The sequence below is a fragment of the Sapajus apella genome, unplaced genomic scaffold (assembly GCF_009761245.1).
Source record: "Sapajus apella isolate SASKATOON/1434 unplaced genomic scaffold, GSC_monkey_1.0 scaffold3, whole genome shotgun sequence".
Lineage (NCBI taxonomy): Eukaryota > Metazoa > Chordata > Mammalia > Primates > Cebidae > Sapajus > Sapajus apella.
The window spans coordinates 28030353-28052793 of record NW_022436943.1 but is presented as its reverse complement, the minus strand read 5'-3'; the positions used below and the strand labels follow the sequence as shown (position 1 = coordinate 28052793).

The 22441-nt window shown below is 37.3% G+C and overlaps 1 protein-coding gene, 1 non-coding gene and 1 pseudogene across 40 annotated transcripts in view; all 3 read right to left on the bottom strand.

Annotated features, from left to right (window-relative positions):
• Window positions 1-22441, bottom strand: part of RIMS2 (regulating synaptic membrane exocytosis 2) — a 692961-nt gene that overhangs the window by 558566 nt on the left and 111954 nt on the right. For 23 of the 39 annotated variants that reach the window (XM_032246171.1, XM_032245837.1, XM_032245921.1 and 20 more), the window contains exons 2-3: window positions 18220-18252; window positions 17744-17830 (exon numbers count right to left, since the gene is read on the bottom strand). The exons of the other annotated variants lie outside the window; for them this stretch is intronic. In XM_032246171.1, coding sequence (XP_032102062.1) covers window positions 17744-17830; window positions 18220-18252 — 120 coding nt within the window. The remainder of the gene's footprint in view (window positions 1-17743; window positions 17831-18219; window positions 18253-22441) is intronic. 39 annotated transcript variants of the gene reach the window in all.
• Window positions 7706-7805, bottom strand: LOC116536212. Its single transcript, XR_004262534.1, has one exon. It is a non-coding gene; the product is annotated as a small nucleolar RNA U13 (small nucleolar RNA).
• Window positions 9625-13094, bottom strand: LOC116529777 (annotated as a pseudogene).

The following is a 22441-nucleotide window of genomic DNA, read 5'->3' as shown; positions in this document are numbered from 1 at the left end:
ATTTGAATATATAACTTTCTAGTAATGTAGAACAGAAATCAACAAACTTTTTCTGTAAAGCGTCAGATAGTAGGTAATTTAGGCCTTGTGGTCCATATAGTCTCTGCCACTACTCATCTCTGCCACTGGGATGCAAAGGCAGCCATTGACAATATGAAAACAAATGAGCTTGACTGTATTCCAATAAAATGCTATTTGCAAAAGCAGACGGCAGGCAGGATTTTGGCCCACAGGCCATATTTTGTAGATTCTTGATGTAGATAAAAGAGGTAAAGATATAATCATAAAATTAGCTTAAAACTTTTATTACAAATAAATATTTAAATATAAATTTAGAAATATTGTTTTTTTCTACTTTTGTATGAAGCTATTGTATCCAAATTTTTCATGAATATCTTCTGTATCAAGGTCTCCCTCATCACTAAAGAAACTCAATGAATTCAGTATTTTCTAAAGTAAATATTTTTCACTTCTGAGTTCTGTGAAATAATGGAACTTTTCAATTCATGTTTACTGCTTTTCCTGAAAATTTTTTCCCAGCCACATAGTTTTGTTTTTGTTGTTTACCTATTCATCTTTTAAGTGTCCTTTCATATTCTCCAAAAGTTAATTACTTATATTACTCTTTTTAAAAATAATCTTAATAGCTTTGTTCACTAGGATTTCCACCACTTACCATTGTGAGGTCATATGACTGTTAATTTCTTGATTGATGTTAAAGACATGGCACCTGGCACCCTGGCTGCTCTAGATACAGCTCCAGCTAGGACTCAAAGAGGCCCAGATCCAGTTTGAGCTGCCACTTTGAAGAATGCAAGCCATGAGCCTTCGCAGCTTCCATGTAGTATTAAGACTGCGGGAACACAGAGCGCAATCTTGGCAGCCTCTTCCTAGATTTCAGAAGACGTTTGGAAAAGCATGGGTGTCCAGGCAGAAGCCTCCTAAGAGTGGAGCCCTCATAGAGAATCTCTACTAGGAGAGTGCAAAGGAGAGGGTGGCATTGGAGCCTCCACACAGAGATCCCACTGGCATGCTTCCTAGCAGAGCTGTGAAAGGGGATCACCACTCTCCAAATTCCAGAATGGTAGATCGACTGGGAGCTTGCATCCTGCATGTGGAAAAGCTGCAGACACTCAACAACCTGTGAGAGCAGCTACGGGGGCAGTACCCTGCAAAGCCACAGGGGTGGAGCTGCCCAAGGCCTTAGGAGCCCAACTCATGCACCAGTGTGTCCTGCATGCAGGACATAGAGTCAAAGGAGATTTTTTTGGAGCTTTAAGAGTTAATGGACTGCCCTGCTGGGTTTCAAACTTACATGGAGCCTATGGCCCCCTTCTTTTGGCCAATTCCTCCCTTTTGGGATAAAGATATTTGTGCAATTCCTATACCCCACTTGTATTGTGGGAGTAGGTAACTTGTTTGAATTTACAGGCTCATATAAGGGACTTGCCTTGTTTGAGATGAAACTTTGGACTTTGGATTTTTAACAATAGAACAAGTTACAATGTTGGGGGACTATTGTGAAGGCATGATTATATTTTGCCATGTGAGAAGAAAATGAGATTTGGGAGGGACAAGGGATGGAATGATATACTTTGGACATTTGTCCCTACCAAAATCTTATGTAGAATTGTAATCCCCAATGCTGGAGGTGGAGCCTAGTAGAATGTGTTTGGGTCATGGGACTGGATCCTTCATGGCTTGGTGCAATCTTCATTATAGTGAGTGAGTTCTCACTAACTCTGGTTATCTTTAAAAGTGTGTGGCACCTCTCCCCACCACCCTCTCTGCTTCCTGCTCTAGGCATGCTCCTGCATGGCCTGCTCCCTCTTTACCTTCCACTGTGACAATAAGCTTACTGGAATCTCCCTAGAAGCCCAAGCAGATGGCAGCACCACGTTTACTTTAAAGCCTGCAGAACTGTGAGCCAATTAAACCTCTTTTCTTTATAAATTACCCAGTCAATGGTATTTCTTTATAGCAATGCAAGAATGGCCTAATACAATTGATAATATATTAACACATAAGTTACATTTGGTTTTCTATTTTGAACAAGATTTTCATATTAATAAGAGATAATAGATAAATTTCTGTTCAACATTTGAGTAAACTGTGGGGGAAAAAAAAAAACAATAGGAAAGAGAAGCAGACACAGATAATGTCCTATACTGTCTTTATTAGGTCTTCAGATTGTTTGGAAAACTGAAAATAGGTTTTTGCTTTTTAAAACCTTTTACTTCACCCTTTGGCTAAAAAAATATTATTTATAGTTACTAGTGATCCTGTTTTAATTGTTTTAAACCTTTGACATATTTGATATGTTTCCCAAAATCAAACTTCAAATTAAAAGCTGTGTTTTTGTGACCTCAAACTACTTTGGAGTGCTACAGAGGGACCCTGAAACATTCAAAAGAGATTAACAGGTTTACGTAGTGTGTTAAAGCATATGGGAAGCACTGCCAAATAAGAAATGTTTTATCTCTGAGTTATTTTTTATGAATATGTATTAATATATGTTCCAAAAGTGTATGAGATTCCTACAATTCTGTTATATCCTGGTAGGAAATCAGTCATAACTATAGTTATTATGTTATTATAGGCCACAGAAATAACCAAATTTTCTTCTCACTTGTATCTCTGACCATGATCATATTACTTCTTGTCCAGAGTTAACTGCTTAATTCTGATGCATTTTCAAAAAGCTCTTTACAAGCAAATAAAATCCTAAAGCATTGGTCTTCAAGGAAGTTCATGGAAAGGGTAGAAAGGACCATAAAAAGCACCTCTGAATACAGGTTTATGATGACTTTAGGATCATATCATTTGGACTAAGTAAGGATTCCTAGCACTTCAATGAAAAGACTAACTGATTTATAAAACTGCTAACCCAAGCAGGACAAGAATTAATTGAATAACAAGAAGATACTTTGCCAAATTTTCATAATAAATCAGCCAGCCCTGAAATTATTCAGATGTGCTACTTGAATGAATTCCATGATCCATGTCAAATTACCTATGTGATATGGTTTGGCTGTGCCCCCAACCACATCTCATCTTGAATTGTAGCTCCCATAATTCCCACATTTTGGGAGGGACTCCGTGGGAGATAATTGAGTCATGAGGGCCATTTCTCCATACTGTTCCCATGGTAGTGAATAAGTCTCACAAGATCTGATGGTTTTATAAGGGGAAACTCTTTTTGCTTGGCTCTCATTCTATCTTTGCCTGCCACCATGTAAGATTGTGCCTTTTGTCTCCCACCATAATTGTGAGGCATCCCCACCCATGTGGAACCATGAGTCCATTAAACTTCTTTCCTTTAAAAATTACCCAGTCTCAAGTATATCATTATCAAGTGTGAAAATGAACTAAAACAGTAAGTTGATATTGTTGGAGTGGGGTGCTACTGTAAAGATACCTGAAAATGTGGAAGCAACTTTGGAACTGGGTAATAGGTTGGAACAGTTTGGAGGACTCAGAAGAAGACAGTAAAATGTGAGGAATTTTGCAACTTTCTAGAGACTTGTTGAATGGCTTTGACCAAAATGCTGATAATGATATAGACAATGAAATCCAGGTGGAGGTGGTCTCAGATGGAGATAAGGAACTTGTTGGGAAGTGGAGCAAAAGTGACTCTTGGTATGTTTTAGCAAAGAGACTGGCAGCATTTTGCCCCTGCCCTAGAGATCTGTGGAACTTTGAACTTGAGAGTGATGATTTAGGGTACCTGACAGAAGAAACTTTTAAGCAGCAAAGTATTCAAGAGATGAGTGAGATGCTGTTAAAAGCACTGAGTTTTAAAAGGGAAACAATATAAAAGTTCAGAAAATTTGCAGCCTGATGATGCGACAGAAAAGAAAAACCCATTTTCTAAGGAGAAATTCAAACAGGCTGCAGAAATTTGCTTAAGTAAGGAGGAGCCAAATGTTAATCATCAAGACAATCAGGAAGATATCTCCAGAGCATGTCAGAAACTTTTGCAGCAGTCCCTCCAATCACAGGTCCAAATGTCTAGGAGGAAAAAATGGTTTTGTGGGCTGGGCCCAGGGACCCCTGCTATGTGCAGCCTAGGGACTTTGTGCCTTGCATTCCAGCTGCTCTAACCATGGTTGAAAGGGGCCAAAGTATAGCTTGGGCCATGGCTTTAGAGGGTGCAAGCCCAAAGCCATGGCAGCTTCCACATGGTGTTGAGCCTGAGGGTGCACAGAATTCAAGAATTGAGGGTCGGGAACCTTCGCCTAGATTTCAGAGGATGTATGAAAATGTCTAGATGTCCAGGAATAAGTTTGCTGCAGGGGCTGGGGTACTCATGGAGAACTTTTGCTATGGCAATGCAGAAGGGAAATGTCGGGTTGGAGCCCCCACACAGAGTCCTTACTGGGGTACTGCCTAGTGGAGCTGTGAGAAGAGGGCCACCGTCCTCCAGACCCCAGAATGGTAGATCCATTGACAACTTGCACTGTGCACCTGGAAAAGCTGCAGACACTCAATGCCAGCCCCATGAAAGCAGCCAAGAGGGAGGCTGTACCTTGCAAAGCCACAAGGCAGAGCTATCCACAACTACAAGAACCCATCTCTTGCATTAGCGTGACATGGATGTAAGACATGGAGTCAAAGAAAATCATTTTGGAGCTTTAAGATTTGACTGCTCCACTGGATTTCAGACTTGCATGGGGCCTGCAGCTCCTTTGTTTTGGCCAATTTCTCCCATTCTCTAATGCTTGTAACCCCATTGTATCTATGAAGTATCTAACTTACTTTTGATTTTACAGGCTCATAGGCAGAAGGCGCTTTCCTTGTCTCAGATGAGAGTTTGGACTGGGGACTTTTGAGTTAATGCTGAAATCAGTTAAGGCTTTGAGAGACTGTTGGGAAGGCATGATTGTTTTTAACATGTGAGGACATGAGATTTGAAAGTGGTCAGGGATGAAATAATATGGTTTGGCTACATCCCCACCCAAATCTCATCTTGAATTGTAGCTCCCATAATTCCCACATGTTTTGGGAGGGACCCGGTGGAAGATAATTGAATCATGGGGATGGTTTCCCTCATACAGTTCTCAAGATAATGAATAAGTCTCATGATATCTGATGGTTTTATAAGGGGAAACCCCTTTCATGTGGTTCTCATTCATTCTTTGCCTACCACCATGTAAGATTTGCCTTTTGTCTCTTGCCATGATTGTGAGGCCTACCCTGCCACATAGAACTGTGAGTCCATTAAACTTCTTTCCTTTATAAATTACCCAGTCTTGGGTATGCCTTTATCAGCAGCTTGAAAACAGACTAATAAACTATGATAATCCATCTAGAAAACAATGCTACACACTTGACTTGGGGAAAGAAAATTGGCATTTAAGAGGATATAAATCCAATGTAAAGTGTAGACTCACAGAGAGAGTCTGAACAGCCACCTGGTACTTCCTAAGTCCTTAAACCTCCATTATTAAAAGCTCTAACTGGGCAATGTGGCTTGCAACTATAATCTAAGCTTCTCAGGAGGCTTAGGTGGGAGAATTGCTTGAGCCTAGGAGAACAAGGCTATACTGAGCTGTGATTGTGCCAACACACTCCAGCCTAGGTGACAAAGCAAGACCCCATGTCTCTAAATAAATAAATAGTCTATACTCCATGACTCATCATAGGAGGGATAAAACGATCCAGATAGAATACACACACACACACACACACACACATACACACACACACACACACACACAACTGGTGTGGTGACTGTTCTAAATTGCCAAAATGACTTGTGACAAATATACTTCAGGTATATTTCTGCTACCTGATAAGCCATTTGAACATAGAAAGATTTCATTCCATTGTGGTTTTCAATGCATATTTTCTGATTATATAGAAGCTTTCTCATACAAGAAGGCCAATCCTATAATAGTAGCTAAAAGGTGATCAGAAAATATATTTCCCTCATGAGACATTCCTAGAAAAATCTCTAGTGATAAAGGTACCTGTTTCACTGGACAAGTACAAATAGTTAAATAAGATATTACAAATACAGTAACATTAGGCAAAGCTAATTGAATCAACTAGGTTGCCTTGGTCAAACATATTGCAGATTGATAACAATCAGCTCTAGTTCCAGAGGAAAATATAAGTTGATCCCTTATGAAATAGTGACTGGAAGGCTCCTAATAATAGAACCTCATGTATCTTCTACTCCTAAACTCTAATATGACTAAACTCTACCAGGCTTTAATATACTATGCCAAAGTGTATTTTCACCAGGTTAAAGAAAGCTTGTTCACCAACAGAGGACAATCAAACCCAGATGATCTAAAACTCAGAGATTTGACCTTCTGGAAACATTAAAGAAAGACTGCCCTTGCCACCCACACAGCAACAAAATTGTGGGACTGTGCACCTTGAGTTTATAATCTCATAACTCATGCTAAATGTGACATAATCACACTGAAACTTTAAAGAAACAGATAGTCCCAAAGAAAAGACCAGAACTGATTTTCTCTCTTGAAAACAGGATGTTCCAGCATAATAAGGGAGTCTCCTCTAGGCTATCTTTTACAACCTGTTTATAAGGACTTACAAAACTTACTGTTCTGTTATTTTCTTTTTTTTTTTTTTCTGTTCTGTTATTTTCTAGTGAGATTTGAGACCAAATAAGTACATTTATCATGGCAAAAGAGTGATGTCAATGCATAAAGTTTTAGTCAAACTCTCAGGTTGACCAAATAAAGGGAATTGTTAAATTAAGCTTAACCTAAAACTGCCCTCATTATAAGTTTGGCCTAAAGGTTTTTCTGTACATAGTGAACTATAATCTAAATATATAAACAGACTGCAACCTACTCTTGTACCAATCACAGAGTTTCAGCCAATAACAGGTAGCCAACTGTTCAACTATAGCAAATGCTGAACTGTAACACAACCAGCTATTCCTGTACTCCAGTTTCATTTTCTGTACATCATTCTCCTTTATCTGTCCATAAATCCTCTCTGACCACATGCCAGTGTCAAAGTCTCTCTGAACCTATTCTGGTTCAGGGGCTTCTTGATTCAGGAATCATTCTTTCCTCAATTACTCTATGTTAAATTTAATTTTTCTAAAGTTTTTATTCTAACAAGTTAACTGAAACATATACTAAAATTAACACTAACATATAAGAAAAATCTTACTGGAGCACAAAGAAAAGAGACATTAGTTGTGAATGGTGTTGGTATTACTTCATAGAAGAAAAACATTTTTTAGTTTATAAGCATTTTGGCCATGAAGGATATGCAAAATTGTGATAGCTATAAAATAAATAAGAAATGTCAAGCTTACATTTTTCATATGCAAAGTATGAGAGCAAATGGAAAATTCAGGAAGTATTCTCATTTGGAATAAGGTATGCATGGGGGGAAAAGGAGAAGGAAAATACAATAGAAGAAGCTATAAAGTCAGCTTGGGTAGAATACTATACTAAGGATTATTCCCTATATTATCTAATATCCAATTATGTTTGTGACATCACAAGTTATAGAAATAAGTAAGACAATGCTGAGAAAGATGACAAGCCTATCTCAAATATATTAGATATTTGATTCATTCTTTTTAGGCTCATAGCATATCTCAAAACCATTTCTGAACTACTGAGGGAAAAAAAAAAAAGACTTTATGCCAGAAGTCACATGAAGTTCTTTAGCAATATTAATCCTTTATCTTTCACACATATCTTTTTTTTAACATCAGATGGGTAATGTGCTGACATTATAACAAGGTTTCATGGAGGCACAACTCAAATAAGCATTAAATACTCAATCATACATATGAACTATGGAAGAATCTCTAATACACGTCTTTAATAAAATGGCTTTGTTTCTGTTTTATGATGCCACCATAGCTAAAACTGCATCCAAAAGGCAATTAAATTAAGAGAGTCTTTTCCTCCAAAAATATTTATATAATCACTAAATATAGACTCTTCAGAGCTGACATTATTATTGCATTCACAAAATAAAATAATCTTGATATTAGAGGCTGAGATTAAAAATAACTACAGTTGTAGCTTGTTATTGACATTAGAGAATGACCATAGTTATATAACTTTATATATATATATATATATAGAGAGAGAGAGAGAGAGAGAGAGAGAGAGAGAGAGAGAGAGAATCCTTCCAGACTCCAAGGGGAAATTGTGTTTCATTGCTTCTCTGAAATTTGCATCTTGAGGAAAAGTATCAACTCAATTCTGAAATTAAAAATATGGTGATAAATAGAATCATTTTGAGTTCATTATAAATATTCCACCTTTAACTGCTTTCTGCTTGACCAAAAAAAGTACTTCTTTGAAATAGACACTGGAGAGTAAAAACACTTCTATCCACTGTTGCTTGGGTATAAGAACATGTGTTTTTCATACAAAACATAAAAAGAAAAAACTCCAATAATATTATTTACACTTTTTATAATTTGTGTAAGCTTAATTGCACTTAATATCAATTGATGTTAACTGTAAACTTCCAACTGTGCACAGTGATATGATCTGATTTGTATTTTAGAACAAATCAGCATCACAAGAAACACACAGCTTACACAAAAACATCTCTTCTCTATATCAAATTTGTCTAACCTGTGGCCCATGGGCTGCATGAGGCCCAGGACAGCCTTGAATACAGCCCAACAAAAATTTGTAAACTTTCTTAAAGCATTATAAAATTTTTTTGCAATTGTTTTTAGCTCATCAGCTATCATTAATGTTAGTGTATTTTATATGTGGCCCAAGACAATTAATTCTTCCATTGTGGCCCAAAAAATGCCAAAAGATTGGACACCCCAGGTCTACATCATTCTCAGTCTTCAGAAAAAGTAGGAACAACAAGTGAAATTATAAAATTTGTATTTTAGAACAAATCAGATCATATCACTCCTCTGTAGTTTTCCACTACTTGAAATGATTTTTCTCCCTTTCCAGGCCAGAATTGGTGCAAAGGCACCAAAATATCAAGTGGTAAGTCATGCTCAAAAAAACAGCATCTACAGTATTACCAAATAACTAAATGGGAAATTGGAGAGTAACTAGCTTTAATATTTTTAAGTATTTTGAAGTAGCTGAAGTATTTTGCTTTCACAAATAACTCCAAATTTCTCCTCCAAAGTAACAGGAAAAAAATAATGACATCAGAATGCATATAGCAGCACTATTCATAATAGGCAAAAATTAAAAACAAACCCAGATGCATGTCGATAGGAAAACTGATCAATAAAATGTGGTATATTCAGATACTGGAGTACACACAGCACTAAGAATGAATGAAATACAACTCCATACAATTATATAGCTGAATCTCCCAAACATTATGTTGAGCAAAACAATACAGAACCAGTAGAATATATTGTATGATTCTTCTATAAACTTTGAATAAAAATAGGCCAAAGTAATGGTGCTAGACAGAAAATAGTGGTGCGAGACAAAAGGATAAAAGTTACCCTTGGAGGTCGGAGATAGTTCTCCCTGAAAGGAAGCATGAGGAAATTCTGGGGAGCTGTTAATGTTCCGCTTCTTAATCTCAGTGCTACTTTCTATGCTTTCAATCTGTGCACCTTTCATTATCTGTTTTATATTACTTAGCAATAAGCACTTTGCTGCTTTTATCAATTTTTCCAAATATCCTTTTCTGAGCAACCTATCATTTGTCATTTTAAAAATGTATTTACTTATCCCTACCTTGAGTCACACAGCATTTAATATGATTTTAAGCTATGGGAAAGATTCTGTCAACTTTATATTATTCAGATTGAAGATTATCTATGTTTGGACCTGGAAACACATCTATTTTCACGAACTGCCTTTACCATTTTACAACTCCATATCAACTTTTTTTTTTTTAATCCATGAAGCAGCATATTTATTCTGGGCCTTAGTAGACAACGCCCTGATTTCATTCCCACTCATCATCACCAATAAAATGAAGACAGATCCTGAGCTGGCTGAGGCCCTGCAGTCCTTAGCTCCTTGCCCTGTCCCTTCTCAGCCTCAAGGTAGGTAGTCTGTGTCAGTGATAGAGATGGCGCCTACAGAGGGTACCAGAGCTGAGCAGATACGTGAACCCAGAGACAGGAACTGCAGAGAGCAAAGGATGCACATCCCTGAGTCCAGTTGGGGCTTCACTTGCTGCCCGCCGTGATCTTGAGGCTGCAGGGCACAGCGAGCAGCCTCACTATGGGCTGTCTCCCTGGTGGTTGCAGAGCCATGACACACAGTGGCTGGCTAGGTGGACAGTTCCACCAGACACTGGCAGAGTCCACTCAGGCTCAGCTCTTTAATATCCAGGTAGCTGACGTGGAAGGCCCGTTCATCAGAGAGTTCACTGAGAACACGGCAGCAGGCAGGGCCCAGGGCACCTAGGGAGCCCAGGAGCAACTGAAGGAAGACAGGATCTTCCCTCCACTGAATTTCGTAGAGAATTCCAGGTGCATCCTGGGTCCAGGTTCCGAAGACCATCCAAGTGGGAGACCACAGCAACGGAGAAGTGGCCATCCTCAGGCTCCGTCTCATTTCCATCCGGGGCATCCAGAGACACAGTGTGCACTCGAAGCAGCATTTTGGCCACCGCGTTACACTTTGCCAATTTTTTGGAAGTGCCACTGCCAATGTCAATGAAATGCTCCACTTGGCAGGTCATGATGAATTCTTTGCGGTGGTCTGGCCCAAATTCCTGGGTCACTGTGTACTCTGGCAACAACCACCAGCCTTTTTGCACCACCAGCTCCTGCACCAACGGGGATGCACTTAGACTGCTGAAGGGAAATGGGGGTTAGGGAGGCGGGAGTGCTGCTTTTCCAGAGGGGTGCTCCTGGTTAGGACAACAGATGAAACTGCAGTAGAAGCTGCTGCAGCAGTAAAAACCAGAGAACATCTTCAGGCAGTGAAGAGTCTAGGGGCCCTGCTGTCCTCCAGGGCTGGCTCCAACATGCTTCCCACTTTGAGGTGTTTGAGGGCCACCTCAGCTGCCTTGTTCTTGACTGTCTTCTTGCTGCGGGCCTGAACTGGTGCAGCTGGTGTCGCCAACGGTGACCCGGAACGTGAAATTAGGCTGATGGGCTTTGCCCTCGGTTTTGAGAATGTTGTACACAGCTGTCTTCCCTATTCTGGTCTCACACTCCTGCAGAAGGCTGATCTGGGAATTGCCAGGGTTGATGGCCAGCAATTGCTCTATAGCAGGTAGCCTGCAGCCCCTTGCTCGTCTTCATTCATTCCCTCCACTGTCCTCACGGACACCACATGACTGCTTCTATATCAACCTCTTTGACCAGTCAAGCACCATAAGAAGCACAGAGCTTACAAAAACAATCAAATTTTGTCTATATCATTCTCAATCTTCACATAAGGTAGAAATAAGAAGTGAAATTTTAAAATTAAAATTATCCTCAAGGACTCTTCAATTTCCATCTCCATTAGCCTTCAAAACAAAAAGACAAACATTTCTGGGGATCCATCTGCTCTCTCCTTATGAATGAATAATGGACCACCCCATATATTTTTAAATTTCACCTTTGATCCTAGATTCTGCTATTGCAAGCTAACTTGAGTAGATACAGCAAAGAAATCATGTGATATAGTCTTGTCATTAATAGGTAAAAGCAGTCTTTCCAAAATGTCTTAAGCAACTCTCTATGACCTGAAATCTGCAGAATTAGTACTCTGGAAGAGACATGGGAGAAAAACTGTCCTGGACACTTAGTGAAAAGAGTGTAGTAAGTCATGCTAATAATTAGTACTTCAGTTAAAATCTCCAAAATGTTGATCCTTGAATTCAAGTTTCATAACTAAAAAGATACACACCATTTTTCCTCAGCCTGAAAATCTTCTCCATTGGGAATCCTTAAACAGGAGAGTCTTAAGCTTCTAGAAGCATATGATCTTTGGAAAAAACAGCTAATGACCCCTGGATCAAGCAAATGACAAACCAAAGTATACAGCTTCCACCCAAAAACAGAAGATTATAAGTTTTCTGGAATCTCGGCTCCTCCTTTCTAAAATTATTTTGTTTACTTTTAATCTTATTTATTACTGTGCTTTGGTATCCCTAGTGATCAACTAAAGGTTTCTCAGAATATGTGTATACATTCGCATATTGTCAGTGTTATCACATTCTTTATCTCCATTTGTCTTTCATTACCACCTAAGAAAAGGCAAAAATCTCCCTGTTATCTCACAGACAAAACTTAATATTAGGTTGGTGCAAAGGTGATTGCAGTTTTGGCATGGAAAGTAATTTACTTTTGCACCAACCTAATAGCTGTTACTTAAAACGTTACAAATAGCAAATTTCCTTCCTGGAAACACTTGTATATTTGAATTTTCTTCACATTTTAACCCAAACCTTCAGTCTTGTAAAAATTAGACATTGATCCCAGTCATTATATCATTTACAGTAGAAGCAACTACTGTATTGGAGTTGTGAACAAATGTGAACCTAAAAGAGCCAATCCTTCAAGATAGATCTCAAGTGGCTAACTAGACCTAGATTTTAAATACAGCCAGGCTGCCATTTGCTAACTAGAGGTCACTCACATACTCTGGGTTCCCAGAAAATCCACGCATCTATTGAACTTTGTGCTCACCTAAACCAATTAATCAGGGCTTAGCTATATCAACCAATCAGAACCCAGCTGTATCAACCAATCAGAACTCAGCTGTGTTAACCAATGAGAAGGAAGCAAGTTTGCCTCATTTTCATAAAGAAACTAGGTTAAGAACATGGGCAGGCATGTTTGCTATAAAATCAGGATCCTCCCTTTGCTTTCTAGAATGCACCTTCCTCTAACATTGAAAACTGTGTCTACCTCATTTGCAAACAAGGTCTCTTTCCTCAAAATTCCTTTCCAGAAAAATTTTCTTGACAGAGCAATCCTTGCTACAGTAACTATTCTTTTGGCAAATATTTATCTTTTGGCATCCAAAAATTTCTCATTGCAATAAATGAGAATCAAATGTAAACTAACTGTAGGTGTTACTAGTACTCATATAAAGGACAGAGCCTTGTGAGAAGGTTTAGGCAATACTCTGTGAGCAAAAGTGACCTGTAACACTTCTGTCTTACAAAACTGAGAGTAAGTGTGAGTTCTCCATTCTTGCTCTCCCACTGGTGTAGCACAGCTTCTGAAAGATATGTGTTCAGATGGCTTATGAGAGAATAGCATCCTAAATCTCTGAGTTGGCACTGGAAGAGAAACCTACTCTTATGAATAGGTTTCAGTCTTTAGTGAACCTGTGCTCCTGGGCTGTGACTTTCAACATGATTCTTAGCTTCTTGTCTCCCCTTAGATGAGGAGGAAAATCTAAAGACTGGAGTTATTTTCCTTCTCTCATATTGACTCAGCTCTGGTAAAGTTGTTTCTCTTCAGGGAAGGTGAGGAACAGAAAGTTCTGGGAGTATGTCAAAATGCTTACTCCTCCCCTGGGCTATTTCCAAATGGCTACTTTCCCCTCCCCTAGCTGGAGGCATGTGGGGACTTTTCTCTGATCTTCACATTGAGAGCTGGATGGTACTTGTAAAAGTAAAACCTCAAAATTGTGGGGGCTTTCCTAAGGCTAGGGCCTCAGGAAGTTTTAACTTTTAAGTTAGTCTACTCAGCTTCCAGCAGTTCATCAATTATAGTTTAAGTTTTCCTAACAGAATCTATAGTTTCTTCACCCAGTAAACTTATTCTTTGTATTTGTCTCACTCTCCACTACTCAGGGCTTGATTTGCCCTGTGACCTCAATTTCTGATGGATCTAAGAAGAGTTGTTGGTTCTCAGTTCAGCTTTTTTCTTGTTGCAAGAATAGGAGTGACAACTGTCACACTCTTTCACATATCAAAAAGCAAGCCAAAAGTCCCCACAGTATTGCTTTAAATTACTTCTCATCTTGTATCTTTTTCCTACTTAACTGTGAACTATTTGAGAGCAGGAACCATGGTCTTTTTATCTCAGGACCTAGGATAGGTATGAGGATTCTTCAGAGCGTAACCATGATTTTCGTGGCTGCTCTTTATCACACACACTCTCTCTAGGTTATTTTATGCATTTTTCTAGCTTTTTGTGCCATACTAACAACTCTCAAAACTGTATCTCTGGCCAGTCCATCTCTCTCCTTTAATGTTGGATAATTATAAGCATCTTAATTTAAAAGTTCAAAATGTAAGTTTTAGTTTATACCTCCAAATTGTTCATCTTCTCCCTTCTTGATCATATGTAATAACATCATGACCCAATTAGTTCTTTCAACTAGAAACCCAGGAGTCATCTTTGGTTCTTTTCTCTTATTTTACAGCTTCTAAGTCTACTCCTCTGACAAATCATATCATTTCAATCTTCAAATATATTCTCAATCTACTTCTCTCTATTTTCACTGTAATCAGTGTGGTCCAAGTTATCACTGTCACTAGGAGAGTCCTCAAAAAAGCCCTCTCCCATTGCTCTCTCCATTTCTATTCTCATGCTACGCATAGAGCAGTCAGAATGACTTTTATACATAAAATAAATCATGTCACTCCCATATTTAAATCTCTTCAATATCTTCCCTGTATACTGAGACTCAGATTCAAACTCCTTATCATTCTCCATATTCTCTGTAAAACCACTGCTGTATCTGAGTCCTACCTCTGGAACCTCATCTCCTGCCACACTCCCTTCTCATCTGCTATACTACACCTACGCTGGTCTTCTTTGTGTCCCTTGCTAGTTAAAGAGCTTCACATTTCACGTTCCCTATGCTTACATGTAACATTTTTACACGTTATTTAACATTTTGTTCCTATTAAAAGAACTCACAACTAAAGAGATTATATTAGGTGGTTATCTAATTCTAATAATTCAAATTTTAGATTTTCTATTTAATAATAATTAGAATTATCTAATTCCAATAACTCAAATTTTACATTTTCGTAGTATTTCAAAAGTAAATTAATCATAGCAAAACATAAATAAGCTAAAATATAAAATTCAAAGCAAAGTAATTCAATTGATTAGTTTAATTTGCATTAGAAACTTTCTTAATTACCTTTACCATTTTGCTATGTATTGCAGATACAAAATTAGAATTACAGTTGCATTATAAGGCATTTATCATTTTTCCTAGTAGTTCCATTTTTAATTATTCAGAGGCTTGTTTTATATCTCACATAAAACCTGTGTTATATTGTCTTTGCAGAAAACTTTCCCTCATTTTAATGCTGACACAAAAAATAGCAAAAGAAAAGAGAAAGTAATATTAAAATTATTGAATTTATATATTAAACAGTTTCTACAAAGGGCGAATTAACTGGCAACTAAAGCAAATGGCTCATTCAATTTTCTTGTCGGAAACAAGAGTCTACTTATATCTATAATTTCATATTACCAAAATTGAAATTAGTAAATCTTCCTGTTATGCTAAAGAATATGAAATGAACAAACCTCAAAAATACAGACCTCAAGAAGCCTACATCATCGATACATTTTTTTCAACAACCACAAAATGGAATTTATATAAATTGATTAAAACGGAATTACTGTTTAGGAAACATAATATATTTTTAATACTAGCTATCTGACAGAGTATTTTGTTATTCTACTCTGAAAGTATTGCACAAAATATGAAAAACCAAGTCTTACTTTTTAACATTTAAAATTTAAATTGAATACCTGGAATTCAGCTCCCAAAAATAATTTTACGGATGAAAACAGAAGGTAAGCAGATAGGAAGTTATCCCATTCAGATGGTAGTCATATTAAGAAACAAATGAGATGACCCAGAAAGAAGAAGCCTTACAACTCCAAATAGAGAGTAAGTGAATTAAAGGGCACTGAGAAGTAACTCTGGTCTGTGGTTCAGAAAGATAAAAGGAAGGTTCCTAGAAAATTACATACAAAAAATCTTCAATGGAATAAGAGTGTAAGATGAAGAAGGTAAGAAAATCTATTAAGAAAATCTATCAATTCTGAATTTTAAAAACTACATAAACCACACAGCAAGAATAAATGAGTTGTCAAAGAAATCTTAATTGAAATAATGCCAATTAATCAATAATTAATTTTAAAACATAAAAGTGTTAATTTTTTCTGTCATCTTCCTATCCAAAAATCAAAGCAGATTGGATTATATTTCTTATTAAACTAAAGCAGTTTCTTTTTGTGTTTAGGCCAAATATCACTTTATTACAATAATCTAAATCTCATTTTTTAAAAGTTACTGACAAAATATCTGTCACCTTATTTAATGGCCATGGTAATCTAATACATAATATGGCACAATCTTGATTATTTTTAAAAACTCACACACAAGACACATAACTAGAGTCATTTAAATCCAAGGCAAAATTATATCTAATCATGCTTTGTTATTGGTTTCTCCATTTTATTTTATTTTATTTTAAGCTTCAGTGCCATAGTGAAAAAACAAAACAATGACGTTATGTGGCATTTTAATATAATGCTTCCTAGTTAGAAAAGAAATTATTAGAATTTTATTCCTTGTGTCATAAAATTCCTGCATCATAAAGGGATTAAATATGAAAAATATATTGTGAAGAAATATTATTGAGTTCCTACTACGTATTAGGTATTCTGCTAAATTCCAGGAATAAAATAGTAGACAAGACAAATACTGGCCCTGACTTCAACTACCTGAAGAACTGCAAAATTTCCAATTTGAGAACTACATATTAACTATTATGAAGAGCATATTGATAACATCATATTTTACTTCAGTTGAAACTAAAACCCTGACAAAATGTAACATAAAATGCATAAAAAGTAGCATAAAATGGATGAGGAGATTATCCTCATCAATAGCAACAAGACAAAAAAGATGTTTATCTTTTACTTTGCTTTAAAGGAACAACATGAATGCTTTTCTGAGTGTTTCATCGTACTCGTCATTCTCATTCTCATTCTCTCCTGGAGTCCATGTCACTTGTCAACTTGTCCATTCCTACAACCAAACCAACTTCTCTTAAGTCATAATTCAAAAGGAAGCACAGAGGCTAAGTGGTGGGAGCACATCTGAATATGATGGCAACTGTCAGGAGAATGGAAGTTAAATATGTACAGTCTCTCTCACACTCTCGGCTACCTCAACTTTACAACATAAATAATATTGCTTCCACAAAATTAAATGATACAGATGTGAACAACTTTTGAAACAGTGTTTTTTAATCTAATAACAACAAAAAATGAAATCAATACTTCTTTAGTGTTTCAGGTCAGTGTAAGAATATATTGCTGCATTTTACTAATTATGTTTTGTAACCTAATGAAATGTTTAGTAAAAACAGGATTCAGCGGTCAAATAAATGTATGAAACAGTGTGTGTTCTAATACTCTTGGAGCATATTTGGGTTCTCAAAATTATTATAATAAAGAAACTTGCTTAACCTTTTTTAAAACAACCTTTCCAAAACTATTTGACCACAGACTGAATTTGGAGGGTAAAATCTTGTAATGTCTTCTAGAACTATTGTTGAAAGAAACACAATCTAGTTATAGATTGCACTGTTGGAAAAAGATATTTTACTGAATAAGTATAGCTTACATTATTTATACTAAAATATAGTGGGAGGTGGTTCTTTTTTACTATCCTGTTAATTATCCTTGCCTTCTTTTTAGATTTCCATTAAGGGTAATAGTATCAAACCCTAACCTAACAATTTTCCTTTCTGAGGGCATACTATTCCAAGGACAGTATTTTAATACATACTTTTCAGTATGTTATACTATCAGAGATAATATTTAGTCTATATAGATCAGCTTACTTACGTCTGGGGCTCCTTTTCATTTTGTTGTTTTTGCTGGGGCTGAAGAACGTTATTTACCAGTTCAGTGATTCCACTAAAGGGAAACCACCTGTTTAAATAAGCAAATAATGTGACTGAATAACCAAATAAATAACAATGTAGGTTAATGTTTTCTTATCCATAATAATAAAAATACACAGGCACAAAAGCTACAGCCAATGGTAATGTGAGCTCCAATTATCATCAAGGCAGTCAAAATGTTGGGAAATTAAATTTGAACACTTAACTAGTCCACAAGCAGGCAGCAAAAAACTACATCCAGTCACTATGTGGGTGAAGTAAGAAGCTGCAGGCAGCTGTCTTACAAGCCAGAGAGTCAGAAAGCAGAAGACACACTAGCTGCAGCCTATCCAGTATTAGTATAAGCTAATACCAGAAAGCAGAATGTGACAAAAGTACAGAAGTCAAGCCTACTACACTCTTAACACATTTACTTACTGTGTCAGTTGTGGTTTGTGTTCTTCTTTGACCCTAAAAAGATAAGTTTGCACAACTGAGTGCACTGTACTATGAAGAGATTTCTATTTACAAATTTGTGTTCATATAAAATGGACACCAAAAATAAGAATTTTATATAGAAAGATTTAGCGCCTTGCCATATAGTGAAATTATACATTTCAATCAAATTTACACACAAAAAAAGAGAAATTGAATCATTTGTTCTTAACAGAAGACTAATATTAAACTCCACTACTGTTTTAAAGCAATGATTTGGGCCTGAAGATTTCTAAATACTTTTATCGATATTGAAGATTTTAAAATAATTATTTTAACATACTATATTAAACACAATCACATTTAGTTAAGTGCATATAAATAGATTTCCTTTCTAAAAATTTTTTTAGTATTGAAGTAAAGACACAAATATTTTAAATAAAACATAAGGTTTTATGAATGTATTTTTAAAAGCCTTACAAATGAATTTCTTTATGCCTAAAGGAGCAGATAACAGAATGGCGGGGTGGGGGAGAAAAGGTATCCAATCATCTCTCTTAAAATAGCTATTAAAATAACGATTTATATTAAATTAGAAATATTCATAAGTTAATTATGCAAACAACTCTTCCAGACTGCAAATAAACTTAAATAAATAGTATATAAATAACTATAATAATCAAGTCAGTGCTTCACTTTTAGTTCTGCTGAGTTCAGTAAAGTCTTGTCTAAAATAGCATACAGAAAAAACTGCTTTCCAAATATCTGAGTTGAGAAGATATTTTTATATTACAAAAATCTAAAAATTCATGGTCAGAAACTGATTTAGAAGTAGACAGTTGTAGAAAGCTAAGACAGCCAATTGAAAGCAGCTGCAGTCCAAAGCACTCATCAAGAGGAATAAAAGGAGCAAGTGAATTCAGCACCTTCAACTGAAATATCTGGGTTCTTACACTGAAACTGACTAAGCAAACAACTTGACCCTCAGAGAACAAAGAGAAGCAGAGTAGGGCGATAGCCCACCTGGGAGCAGCAGGGAGCCAAGAGAATCCCCACCCCCAGCCAAGAGAAGCAGTCAATGATTGTGTGACCCTGCTCAGGAAACCATGCTTCTCCCACAGATCTTTGTAACCCATGGATCAGGAGATCCCTTGTGATCCCACATCACCAGGGCCTTGGGTCCAATACACTGAGTTATGTGAAGTTTAAGCAGAGCAACTGCTTAGACACACACAGAGACCCAGGAGTTTTGCATACCCGGGCCCTGGAATCTGCAGCAAGGCAAGAGATCCATCCGTAAATGTCCCTAGGAAAGAGGCTGACTCCAGGGAGCAAAGTGGCTTCGTTCTGTGGGTACAACTTCCATGGCACCTTACAAGTTGGGACCCACCTGGTTGGATCCGGCAGCAGCAGGCTGTAGTCTGCCTGAGTCAGGACTGAGTTCCCAGGGGGATTGGTGACAACCATCTCTGCAGTTCTGTAGACTCGGTCATTTCAGCCTGCCAGCTTTGAAGAATATGAGCAGTGTGGATGAAGAACACAAGCAGTGTGGATGTGTTCCTCAGCACAGCATAGCTACCTTGACACATCATGGCCAGACTGCTTCTTAAGCAGAACCTGATTCCTTCCTCCTCACTTGGCAAGACCTTCCTGTGGGGGCTTCAGCCACTCCTGCAAGGATTCTCCAGACAGACCATTGATCTCTCCCAGGGATGAAGCTCCCAGGGGTTATCTACCTCTGCAGTTCAGTAGACTCAGCTGTTCCAGCCTGCCAACTTTGGAGAATCCAAACAGTCCAGACGAAGAAGAGACCTCTGAACGTAGCATACCTGCTCTACCAAAAGGCCACCTGACTGCTTCTTTGGGCAGATCCCTGATCCTGTTCCTCGTGATTGGGAGAGACCTCCCAACAGGAGTCTCAGCCGCCTCCTATAGGCATATTTGGGCCAGCAAAAGGTCAGTGCCACACTGAAACAAAGCTTCCAGAAAAAGGGGAAGGCTGCCATCTTTGCTGGTTCACAGCCTTCACTGGTGATAACTCTGGGTAGGAAAAAAATGAAAGCAACTACAGTCTGAAGGGGACCCCTAGCAAACCACAGCAGCCCTATGAAACAGTGCCATCACTGTTAAAAGAAAAACAAATAGGAAACAACAGCAACGTCAACAAAAAAGACCCCATGAAAACCCCAATCAAAGGTCACCAACCCCAAAGACCAAAGGTAGGTAAGCCCATAAAGGTAAGAAAGAATCGACACAAAAATGCTAAAAACTCAAAAGCCAGAATGACTCTTTTCCTTCAAATGACCACAGCATCTCTCCAGCAAAAGCACAAACTGGCTGAGGCTGAGATGGCTGAAGTAACAGAAGTAGGCTTCAGAAGGTGGACAATAAGAAACTGCTGAGCTAAAGGAGCATGTTTTAACCCAATACAAAGAAGCTAAGTATCATGATAAAACACTACAGAAGCTGATAGCCAGAACAGCCAGTTTAGAGAGAAACATAACCAACCTGATGGATCTGAAAAACACAACATGAAAACTTCACAATGCAATCACAAATATCAATAGCAGAATAGACCAAGCAGAGAAAAGAATCTCAGAGCTTAAAGACTATCTTTCTGAAATAAGACAGGCATACAAGAACTGAAAAAAATAAAAGAATAAAAAGGAATGAACAAAACCTCCAAAAAATATTATTTAAGAAGACCAAACCTAAGACTGATTAGGGTACCTGAAAGAGATGGGGAGAATGGAACAAAGTTGTGAAAATGCTTAAATATATCATCCAGGAGAATCCCCCAAAAGAGAAAGGTAGCCCAACATTCAAATTCAGGAAATGCAGAGAACCCCAATAAGACGCTCCATGAAAAGATCAACCCCAAGATACATAATAATCAGATTCTGCAATATGTAATGAAAGAAAAAATGTTAAGGGCAGCCTGATAGAAAGGCCAGGTCACCTACAAAAAGTAGCCCATCAGTTGCATATCTGGGTAAACTAAATTTCATAAATGAAGGAGAAAAAGGATGCTTTTCAGACAATCAAATGCTTAGGGAATTTGCCAGCACCATGCCTGCTGTGCAAGAGCTCCTGAACAAAGCATTTAATATGGAAAGGAAAAACAATTACTAGCCACTACAAAAAGAAACTGGAAGTACACAGATCAGTGACATTATGAAGCAACCACATAAACAAGTATGGAAAATAACCAGCTAGCATCATGATGACAGAATCAAATTCACAAATAACAATACTAGCCTTAAATGTAAATGAGCTAAATGCCCCAATTAAAAGATACAAAATGCCAAGCTGGATAAAAAGTCAAGACCCATTGGCATGCTCTCTTCAAGACACCCATCTCACATGCAAAGCCACATATAGACTCAAAATAAAAGAATGGAGGAAAATTTACCAAACAAATTTAAAACAGAAAACACAGTGGTTGCAATTCCAGTTTCTGACAAAACAGACTTTAAACCAACAAAGATCAAAAAAGACAAAGAAGGGTATTATGTAATGGTAAAGTGTTCAATTCAACAAGAAGAGCTAACTGTCCTAAATATATGGGCACCCAACACAGGAGAACTCAGATTTGTAAAGCAAGTTCTTAGAAACATACAAAAAGACTTAAGATTCCCAAACAATAATAGTGGGAGACTTCAACACCCCACTGTCAATATGAGACAGATCATCAAGACAGATAATTAACAAAAATATTCAAGACCTGAACTCAAGAGGACCTGACAGATGCCTACAGAGCTCTCCACCAACAGAGTAGAATATACATTCTTCTCATTGCCACATGGCACTTACTCTAAAATTTATCGCATAATCTGAAGTAAAACATTCATCAGCAAATATAAAAGAACTGAAATCATAACAAACATTTTCTCAGACCACAGTGCAATCAAAATAGAACTCAAGATTAAGAAAATCACTCAAGAACACACAACTGCATTGACGTTGAAAAACCGGCTCCTGAATGACTCCTGTGAAAATAATAAAATTAAAACAAAAATAAGAAAGTTATTTGAAACTAATGAGAGAAAAGAGACAATGTAACAGAAACTTTAGGATGCAGCTGAAGCATTGTTAAGAGAGAAATTTATAGCATTAAAATGTCCACATCAAAAAGCTAGAAAGATCTCAAGTTATCTAAGCTTCACAGCTAGCAGAAGACAAGAAATAACCAAGATCAGAACTAAAGTGAAGGTGATACAAAGAT